This window comes from Cyprinus carpio, chromosome A25 (genome assembly GCF_018340385.1).
Source record: "Cyprinus carpio isolate SPL01 chromosome A25, ASM1834038v1, whole genome shotgun sequence".
NCBI classification, from domain to species: domain Eukaryota; kingdom Metazoa; phylum Chordata; class Actinopteri; order Cypriniformes; family Cyprinidae; genus Cyprinus; species Cyprinus carpio.
Genome location: NC_056596.1, coordinates 10,577,191 through 10,587,830, shown reverse-complemented (window position 1 = coordinate 10,587,830; position 10,640 = coordinate 10,577,191). Strand labels below are relative to the sequence as shown.

Genomic DNA, 10,640 nt, shown 5'->3' with positions numbered 1-10,640 from the left:
AGTCTAATTAAAATACCCACATTCTGCACTATGAGAAAGATTTTATTTAATGACATTTTTTTTTCCTGAATTCAGAAATAATACTAAATAATAACTAATGCAGTTTTGAACATGAAAATATCTCAACAGGAGGTGAACATGTCTGTTTTTAAATGTATCCTTACCAACTTTTTTTTTTTTATCTGCAAAAAAGTAGGCTAATTTGCATTATTTTTCAGCAGCGGTAAGCGGTCAGAACAGAAAACATGAAATTGAAATAACATTTAACAACAGTACCAAATTAGTAGCACTAAAACATTTGAACATAATAAACTTTAAGCTGTAGGCTTGCATCCCCGCACTTTTAAGTGGCATCTGTATGTAGTAAACACAACATTATAAACATAAATCTAAAAGTCAGCTGAATCCGGACCCTCGTCCCGTAACACTGGCTGCTGTTCATGGCTGTCAGAGGCCGGTGTGCCGGTGTTCTCTTGAGAGGGGTCTTCAGAACAGCAGCTGATGGTGGGTGATATCACATCAGGGCTTGTGTCACATGACTCCGTGCTCTGTTCAGACGTTGCAGCAGCAGTGATGGTGGTGGCCGCACTGGGAGGAATGGGGTCAAATTCATCATCATCCTCCACCAGGTTGGAACATTCACTGATGTCTGTTGCAAGCAAAGTGGTTTGATTACACAACTTGAGCAAAACTGGTACAAAGTAAGGAAGGCACAATATGTTTTGTATTATACACGAGCTTTCAAAAGTGTCACATGATCATTCTAATAAGCTGATCTTCTTATTATCATCAATGTTGAAAACAGCTGTGCTGCTTAATATTTTTGTGGAAACTCTGATACTTTCTTCCAGGAGTCTTTGTTGAATAGAAAGTTTGTGAGAACAGCATTTACTTGAAATAGAAATCTACTGTAACATTACTGATTTCTTTACTGTCACTTTTGATCAATTTAATACATCCTTGCTGAATAATGAAGCATTGATTTAAAAAACAATCTTACTAGATCCCCAAACTTTTGAACTCACGTGTACATTAGTGATTTTTTAAATATCGTTAAATATTGGATATTCAGTTGTGGATGCTCATCTTTTGTTTTTAGAAACTAAAAAGGATAATGCTAGATTATTATTATTATTAATTTTTACTTAATAAGATTTAACTATTTTGTGATTAGACTTTCCTAAATGTCATAATATTGTTTTTACATGGACAAAAACTACAGGTTTTTATTTCCGCATTTGACTTATTTTGTCAAAACAATATTTTAATTGTAGTGCATCCCAATAAAAAATACTGCATTATAACTTACTGCTGAAGGCCTCTGGATATTGTTTCGCAACCTTGCCTTTTAAAGTCCTGGGGAAACACAAATAATATCATGCACAGGAAATTACTAATGTTTATATATTATAATATATAATATATATTGTAATATTATCCTTAATAATATATAATAATGTTATATAATATTTATAATAAAAATATAATATAATAATAATAATAAAATATAAATAATAATAATAATATAAAAAAATAATAATATAAAAATAATATTTTTTGCAATCATTGTTTGCATTTTCAAACTTCCATGACACGCTTGAATGTGTTAATCTTATCATACACTTGCTAGTAATGAAGGGATAAGTGTTCATGTCAGATCTTAGGTTTCCCACATCATCATAATTAATGTCTTAAGTTGTCAATATGATACCTTATTCGTCTGAAAATGCTGTCCAAGTCTTTCTTCATCTCTATTAAAGTGCGGGTGTGCATTAGAAAGCGTTCATTCATCTGTTGTAAGCGCACATTGGACAGTCCGTTGAAGTTGATCAGCATCTCATTGGTCTTCTCAAACCGGTCCAGCCTGGAATACATGAATACATGCAGCAAAAACATGATAAAGGCATATTAAAAATGCTGCCTAGGCAGGTCACTAGATAGGGAAACTCACATGTGTTTCTGAGCTTGGATGATGGCGTTCACGTCTTCAGAGTTCACCATACTGAGCATCCTGTTACAGAATATTCCCGACGCTGTGGGCTCCATGATGACGCTTTTCATAAAACACAAGATATTAGCGTTAATCATGAATCAAGTCAATAATAAACCGATTGATACAAGTCGCTTACGTTGTAAAATATTCACTGACTAGTTTGCGTCTGACTTGGTTTTACTTAAAAAACGTCTTCATCGGATGCACACTTGGCTGGCTGAGGCTTTGACGCAAATGCATACACCTTTTATTATACTTGTGAAACGATAAAAAAAAATTACCGCACCGAAAAGCGGCCAGACATCTTTGTTTTGATGTTGTCACATGATCACATAATCACATGAAAGCGACGTAATGCGGGAGGCGGGATCATGGAGGTTTGGTAAGCGTTGATTGGCTCTCCAGAAAAAGCGGAGCGTTTGATTTTAATATTTATTTTGAATTATTGATTAACTTTATTTTATATTAAATAATAAATAATAATGAATCGAATAATAAATAACAAATTAATTATTTTTGCAACATGTTTAAACAATACATTTTTAATGCTAGATATGTTTTTTTTTTTTACAAAAAAACAATGCATGCATTTTTTAATCATTCTGTAATGACAAATCTATTTGATATTATGTGTCACATGAGGATAAATAGTTTATTATTTGATGCACATATTACATATTTTTGTATATTTAATATGAAATAATAATTAGAAATATTAATAATTACAATTTTATTTTATTTTACATGAAATGTTAATTGTAAAATAATGTGTCACATAAAGAGGATGAATAATTTTGAAATCTAATATAAAAATCATTTATTCATCACCACAATAAAGCAATATCACTTCAAATCGAATCTTGTATAAGAGTCTCTGGCTCGAAGGACTGGTTGTGTTGAGTCCAAACAAACACTGTGCTGGCGCTGGTTGTCACCGCTCAGACAGTCCTGAAGGCATCTCAGGTTCTGCTAGAGCTTGTGGGAAATGTCACAGTGAATGGGCGTTGCATGATTTGTTTCTACCAGACATGTGCAGGTTCCTCTTCTGCCTTTGACCTTAACACTAACCTCTCATAATGTCACACATAACTGATGAAAATGAAAACACCCCTGCACCAGTCCCTCCAGTGCTATTTTAGTATTTGATGTTGACTTTATGTTATAATTCACACTAATATATATGCAGATTAAAAATTAATTTCCTTTTAAAATAAAAACAAAAAATCCAATAATAAAAAAAATAATAATAAAATAATTAATTAGTATAATTATTAAAAAAAATAATAATAATAATAATAATAATTAATTAATTAGTATAATTATTATTTAGTATTATTTAGTAAAATTATATATTTTTTATTAATAATAAAAAACTATTATATAAATAAAATATAGCAAAAACAATAGTATAACTATAAAATAATATTAATAATTGCTTGATTTTAGATGGTTAAGTTTACGCCACAGCCTGCATCTCAATGTACTTCCGCGGTTTTCCAGTGCGCGGCAGTAAACCGATTCAAAACTGATACTCGCTTCGCGCATCATTACAGAAGAAGCCGTAGAGATCTTCTGAAGAGTTAATAAAAAATATATATATATCTCAGTATACCAGTTATTTGTATTATTTAACGGATTTACACGGGACAATAGGTGAGGAACTCATTTAACTAGTTTTATTTGACCGACGACGAAAAAAAAAGTCGCTTATAAGACAGTTGCGTCCTGCTTCATCGAGCTGGCTAACATTAGCATCTTCACATCTAACGTTCAATGCTGGACTTATCTCTCCATATTTATATTTTTCTCTACCAATAACTCTTTAAGAGCCGTGTTTTGATATAAAAGTGTCATAAAGAACACAACACGTCTTTTTAATCTGATTTCAGATGGTCAGAATGGCATCAGACTGGATTGGCTGTCTTGTTTCAGTCCACTGTGGACCAGCTCTGGGAGTTTATCAAGGAGAAGTGTCTTCAGTAGATCAGACCAGCCAGACCATCTCTCTCAGACATCCCTTCCACAATGGAGTCAAGTGCACTGTGCCTGAGGTCACCTTCAGGTGAATAAGAAAATGAAGATCCTAAAAGCGTCTCTGTCTGACACTGTAGAGTCTGTTTTTGATTCTTTGTAAATGATTTTAAGACGGACCATATCATCTCATCTCATCGGTCATATTCTACAAAGTGTTATAACAGTCTTGATACAACAATTTAATACAGTGTAATCAAAATTTGTGTACCAAATACTATTGTTGACTATATTAAAACTATATTAAATCTTTTCTAATCCACAGTGCCATGGACATTAAAGATCTCAAAATCCTGGAGATCCGTAAGAGCACAACTGAAGTCCCGAAGCAGAACGGTCCAGACTCCAGCTCCACATCGACGCCGCAAGGTGGACGCAAGGATAAGGGTGGTGGTGCACCGGGCAATAGCGCTCCTCTTACGGTACCTAATAAAACAGAACCTAAAACTCAGGAAGGAGGGGTGTCTCCAGTGCCACACTACTCAAAGAGTTATGGTGAACGTCAAATGGACATGGCCGCCCAAAGTAAAGGCTTTAGACGAAGACACAATTCCTGTGAGTCTTCTGTGCCATTGGATTTCGAACCTAATCTTTCAGATTTTAACATTTATACAATCAGTCAAAAGTTTGGGATAAGAAGGATTTTTAATGTTTTTTTACAGGAGTTTCTTCTGCTCATCAAGGCTGCATTTTTTTGATCAGAAATATTGTGAAATATTATTATGATGTAAAATAACATTTTTCTATTTTAATATACATTAAAATGTCATTTATTCCTGTGACACAAACCTGAAACATGAGCATCATCAGTCCAACATTCAGTTACACATGATCCTTCAGAAATCATTCTAATATTCTGTTGTATTCAGTTGTGCTGCTTATTTTTTTTTTTTTGGAACCTGTGATAATTTTTTTCAGGATTCTTTGATGAATTAAAAAAAAAAAAATGAAGAGCATTTATTTAAAAAAGAAATCTTTTCTAACAATATACACTTCAGTTCAAAAGTTTGGGGTCAGTAAATTTTTATTCTTTCTCTTTTTTTTTTTTAAGAGAGAAATTAAAACTTTTATTCAGCAAGGATGTAACATTTTTAAGAAGTGATAGCAAATATTTATTTTGTTAGAAAAGATTTATATTTATATTTTCTTTTATTCATCAAAGAATCCTGAAAAAAGAATCACAATTTGGCGGCACAACTGTTGCCAACGTTGATAATTCTAATAATAAATCAGCGTATTAAAATGATTTCTTAAGGATCATGTGACACTTTATACTGGAGTAATGGCTGATGGAAATTCAGCTTTGCATCACAGAAAAAAAAAAAAAATTTTAAAGGGTATTAAAATAGAAACCATTATTTTATATTGTAATAACATTTTGCAAGATTACTGTTTTTTTTTTTTTTTTTATTTTGGTCAAATAAATGCAGCCTTGATGAGCATAAGAGACTTCTTTAAAAAACATTACAAGTCTTACTGATCCCAAACTTTTGACCGGCAGTATATGTTATGATTTTTATGTATATTTGTATTAGAGCTGCACTGCTTTGGGGATTTTTCTGGATAAAAATGCAATTAAAAAAAAGTATGCTATGCTTGTTTGTAGTGCTGCATAATTTTGTCCAAATTTTGTTATATATATCAGATAGATAGAAAGATAGATAGATATATAAAAACAAGAAACAAAAACAATAGCAAAAAAGAAAAAGATTACTATTATATAAGTGGAAATGTGGCCTATGAAAACTAAAAAGTGGAAAGAGATTTATTTTTTAACTAATGCACTCTTTAACTGTTTCTAGGGTCGTCTAGTTGCAGAGGTCCAAATCAGGTCACACCGAAAAAGAATGGGATGAAGAACGGAAGTCATATGAAGAACAAAGACGATGAATGTTTTGGAGACGGTATGGAAGATGTTCTCGATGAGGACTTTGATTTTGAGGGGAACCTGGCGCTCTTCGACAAGGCTGCGGTGTTCTCGCAGATCGAGTCGTCAGAGCGGCGAGGCAATGGTGCGAGATCTCGAGGTACGCCTGGAGAGCAAACACCATCACGATACCGGCATGACGAGAACATCCTAGAGGCCAAACCCGTCATCTACAGACAGATCACTGTTCCACAGAATGAAACGAAAGAATATAGCACTGGTAAGAATCTGACCTCGTGATCTTTTTAAATATTTATCTCAATTTGTCTCAATTCATGCCATTTCTCCCAGACTCAGGGCTGGTGGTACCCAGCATCTCTTTCAAGTTGCACAAGCGTTTATTAGCTGCAGCAGAAAGTCATGGTCTGTCTCTGGAGCGCAGGCTTGAAATGACAGGTGTATGTGCGAGTCAGATGGCCCTCACGCTACTTGGAGGACCAAACAGGTTTGTGGGGCTTTAACAGAAATTGCATAATCAAAAATATCTTCAGCATGTCTGGTTCTTATTGGTCTGGTTCTTCTTGTAGACTTACCCCAAAGAATGTGCATCAACGGCCCACAGTAGCTTTACTGTGTGGACCACATGTCCAGGGCGCTCAGGGCATCAGCTGTGGCCGGCACTTGGCCAACCATGAAGTGGAGGTCATCCTTTTCCTGCCAAACTTTGTCAAGATGTTGGAGGCCATCACCAGCGAACTTGCACTCTTTGGGAAGACGGGAGGCAAACTGGTTTCTAATGTGAAAGGTGTGACACTACTGCATCTACATTTAACAATCGTTTATGATACAACAGTATACGTTTTTACATTTATTTACATTTATAACTATGATAATTATTATTAAAAAAAATATTTTATTATTAGTTGATGTTGGAGATATATAGTTGCAAAAAAGTTTTTGAAAAGCCTGTTATACTCACTAAGGCTGCATTTATTTGATCAAAAATAGAAATTGTAAATATTATTGCAATTCAAAGCAACTCTTTTCTGTTTTATCCATTTCTGTGATGGTAATATTGAATTCAAAAGTTAATCTTTAAAAATACAAAAAAAAAAATATATATATATAAAAAAATATATATATATATATATATATATATATATATATATATATATATATATAGTGTAATCTTGTGATGCCCAGACTATCTGTAAATTGATTTTAAATTTTAGTGTTATTTTAAATTTATTTAGGCAAAATGCCATAGAATTTTAATATTTATTTTTTTAAACGGTTATTGACCATAAAAAAATAATTATCAGCTAATTCTATTATCCAAAATTTTAATATTGTGCATCTCTAATCAACCTGACCATTTGTGATTGGATCACTAGGTGTAATCCAGTTGACAAAGATCTGTTTCCATTAACACAAATTTTGATGACGAAGAACCTTGAGCATGGTTTCTGTATGTCACATATCTTCCTAACACACCCACCTGAATGATTTGTTTCGGTGGGCTTAGAAAGTCTTGGAAACTTCCACTATGAATTGCAAAAACATGTTTAACTTTTACCCACCCACCCTCGTTATGTAATATTCCAGAACACTTCTGAAAGCCAATGGGAGGTGTATGATATATAAATGGGTTCTGGGTTAAAAATTAAACTTCATTAGTCTTATCTACTCATTTAAAAGAAAATATAACTTCACCCTCAGACTTGCCCGAGACGCCAGTTGACCTGGTCATAAACTGCTTGGATTCACATGAAAACGGATTCTTGAGCGAGCAGCCCTGGTACAAGGCTGCCGCCGACTGGGCCAACCAGAACCGAGCCCCGGTACTGAGCATCGACCCTCCAGTAAGTGGACAGGCACATGCCGTGGAAGCAAAATGGTCACTTTCACTTGGCCTCCCGCTGCCTGTGTCCGAGGGCGCCGGCCGAGTCTACCTGTGTGACATCGGTATTCCCCGACAGGTTTTCCAGGAAGTGGGGATCAAATACCACTCCCCCTTCGGATGTAAATTCGTCATTCCGCTGCACTCTGAATAAGCCGTTGACTTTCACAGTCGAGGCTCACTGAACCTGCCTTAAAGATTTTAAGTATGAACGGACCTCAGTTTGAATGTTGCAGCAGAACTGAAACTTCTCAGTCTCTATTTTTCTCAGATTCTTCTATACTTTTGTGATGATCTCCATTAAAGGGAAGTGATGGCAAACGATACCAGCTCTTGTGACAAACCTGATATGGTAAAAGCAGAACAAACATCATTATATTGTCTGCTGCATTCTAGCAGTTTTACAATAATCTTTCACACGGCCGTTTTAATATGCAAGGCTGATCTTTTTGGAAAAGACAACTTTCATAACCCATTAAATATGCAGTAATGTCACAAAACAGCAACTGGCTCACACTTAATGCGACTTTATTGGTCTTAATGGCATTTTTGAATCTTATTTTGTTACTTTGAGTATCTTAAATAGAAGAATTTGCTTTTAGTTCTTCGTCAGATCTGCTGATTTAGATCGACTTTAAATTTCCCCATAGAAAAATGTGCATTAGATGGGGCTTTCGTTTATTTCCCATGCTGCTTTTTTTTCTTTTTGTGCCAGACTGATCAAAGTCAGTGTTAAGGCACTGAGATTATGGCAGTTTATTGCATGCAACATTTCATACTGCGTTATTTGCTTTGTTGACCAAGCCCAGTGTGCTGTAAATATGACAGATTGACTGGGATCTCATCAGGGATAAAATGTCACACACTCGAATGGTAAGATAAGTGTATTAAAAAACTACTTTGTGATATTGGTTGCCATTGGACCAATACTGACCATTTTAAGCAGTCATTGGCCAATACCACCAATTTTCTAAGGCTAATATTCATTGCTGTGCTTTACCTCATTTCCATTTGTTTCAGTCCTCAGTGCTCAAAAATAAGCAGCTTATGAAATCCTGTTTTAAATGCGAAGTGGAATTGCTTGTTTGGTTACATAAAACAAGGATCTTTTATTAAGAAAGATTCTCCACTTGTTGCAATAAACCTGCTTGCCAAAATCGATTTATGATTTTATTACAGGTTGTATTACAGTGCGCATAAACCCATTACAAAGCAAAAAGTCAGTGTGTGCTACACACTCAGTTCTTTTGGGTAATGAATAATGAGTTTTTCAAAAGCACTGATAAGGACAGTTGAAATCGTATGCCTTTACAGTTAAAATGAGAGGCACTTATGACTCGCAAATGCTTCATAAAAGATCCGTATGCAACAATAATGAACTTAAAATTGTTTCAAAACTGCTTTTATCTTTGTTTTCTGTTCATTAGCCACATTTATGGTTTAAGCGCTTTTTTCCTTTGCTTTTCCTTTTTTTTTAAACATCGGTTAAGCTATGTACAATCTAGTGATGATCTTTCTTGTCACAAGTGTTAAGATAAGCTAGAAACCAACAGACCTTACACAGCACCTAGTCATGGGAAAAAGAATGTGAATTGTTTTTTCTTTTTTTCCCTCTCTCTCTCTCCTCCTTTTTTTCAGTGTTGATGTTTGTGTCTGTAAGGTCATTGGTGGAGCCTCTGATGGCTGTTGGAGCTAATTTCAATTAGCTTTTGAGCTTAAAAACAAAGACTAAATGAGTCAGTTATTAAAAGCATTAATAAGTTAATGATGCTAATGTGATTGCACTGTCAGAGAATATCAAAGGTCCATCTTATAGTGGATGAATACAGATAAGAGAACATGTGTGTTTAATAATACAGCAGTTACTGAGCAAATCCAGCACTAAAAGAGCTTAAAATGGTGCCAAAATCACTTGCTGGTTTTTATGACTTGTTACTTGAAATTGAAAATATTACTGCTGTACAATTAATATTGTTTTTTTCATTTGGTTTGCACAAAAAAAATAATTGGCTCTTATTGATAATAGCTACAGAGCCCAGTTTAACATTGAGTTGAATATTGTTTGATACCTAAGCACTACTTGTGCTTAGATGTATGTCAAAATGCAGTTTGATTTAAATCATTCCTCTGTAGGAGTTTGCTTCTAAAATCTGACCACACTCTGTTGAGCAATAAAAAAAAAAAAATAGCAAAAACGTTTTGTTGTTATCTGGTGATGTTCATTTTTGTGGCTTCCCCTCGATGATGTTTTCAAATTCGGCTCTAGAGGTTTGAGGGGCTTTTGTTCAGTATCAAATGTTGAAAGCCACTTTTTGGTTTCTTTCCACAGGTTTCCATTCTTACGCCTTTTTCTTCACAAAAGCATGAGATAAAGGTTGTTAGCATTGCATAATTTCATCATTTATCTCTGCACCTGTTGTATAAGTCAAGACACGATTCAGTTCTGGTTTAGACAACAACAACAACGTTACCATTAATTGTGAATTAGTGACATTTCTGTTCTGCATAGTTCTGATATCACTGGAAACCTTACATGCTTAACAATGTCAACCTTGAAGTTTAAGGACTGAATAAATAAAGAGAATGGAAATATGACTTTATGACTGTTAATTTACAGTAACAATTCTGTAAAAAATACTATATATATATATATATATATATATATATATATATATATATATATATATATATATATATATATATATATATATATATATATTATTACTGTATGAATGTTCCTGGAGCGTCCACCTACGCAAAAAGCGCGTGCTGTCGCTCCCGTCTCCAAATGCGAATCCTACAACGGAAAAGGCTGCTTATAAATATTAATTATGTATAATGACGTTGCT

General features: G+C 34.1%; 2 protein-coding genes across 3 annotated transcripts; one reads left to right on the top strand and one right to left on the bottom strand.

The window, feature by feature from the left end:
* Positions 1 to 24: 24 nt before the first annotated feature.
* Positions 25 to 2,327, bottom strand: LOC109050629 (kxDL motif-containing protein 1-like). 2 transcript variants are annotated; one of them, XM_019068196.2, is made up of 5 exons: positions 2,130 to 2,327; positions 1,952 to 2,053; positions 1,712 to 1,864; positions 1,310 to 1,356; positions 25 to 649 (listed from the first exon to the last, which is right to left on the bottom strand). In XM_019068196.2, exons 2-5 carry the CDS (start codon positions 2,044 to 2,046, stop codon positions 390 to 392), a joined length of 555 nt encoding a protein of 184 aa, XP_018923741.1. In that variant the 5' UTR covers positions 2,047 to 2,053; positions 2,130 to 2,327; the 3' UTR covers positions 25 to 389. The 2 variants fall into 2 exon arrangements, with proteins under 2 accessions (XP_018923741.1, XP_018923742.1); XM_019068197.2 differs by having other exon boundaries at positions 2,150 to 2,327.
* A 1,174-nt stretch (positions 2,328 to 3,501) lies between these two features.
* LOC109050902 (enhancer of mRNA-decapping protein 3-like) lies at positions 3,502 to 10,386 on the top strand. The gene is made up of 7 exons (XM_042715438.1): positions 3,502 to 3,646; positions 3,883 to 4,055; positions 4,290 to 4,579; positions 5,827 to 6,171; positions 6,243 to 6,396; positions 6,479 to 6,696; positions 7,611 to 10,386. Exons 2-7 carry the CDS (start codon positions 3,883 to 3,885, stop codon positions 7,943 to 7,945), a joined length of 1,515 nt encoding a protein of 504 aa, XP_042571372.1. The 5' UTR covers positions 3,502 to 3,646; the 3' UTR covers positions 7,946 to 10,386.
* The last annotated feature ends 254 nt before the right edge of the window (positions 10,387 to 10,640 follow it).

Coding starts and splice junctions, on each gene's coding strand:
- LOC109050629 (XM_019068196.2), bottom strand. CDS start 2,046: ATGGAGCCCACAGCGTCGGGAATATTCTGTAACAGGATGCTCAGTATG. Junction 1,357..1,711: donor AGCATTTTCAGACGAATAAG/GTATCATATTGA, acceptor GTGTTTCCCCAG/GACTTTAAAAGGCAAGGTTG. Junction 650..1,309: donor ATATCCAGAGGCCTTCAGCA/GTAAGTTATAAT, acceptor TGCTTGCAACAG/ACATCAGTGAATGTTCCAAC.
- LOC109050902 (XM_042715438.1), top strand. CDS start 3,883: ATGGTCAGAATGGCATCAGACTGGATTGGCTGTCTTGTTTCAGTCCAC. Junction 4,580..5,826: donor TAGACGAAGACACAATTCCT/GTGAGTCTTCTG, acceptor AACTGTTTCTAG/GGTCGTCTAGTTGCAGAGGT. Junction 6,172..6,242: donor AACGAAAGAATATAGCACTG/GTAAGAATCTGA, acceptor CATTTCTCCCAG/ACTCAGGGCTGGTGGTACCC.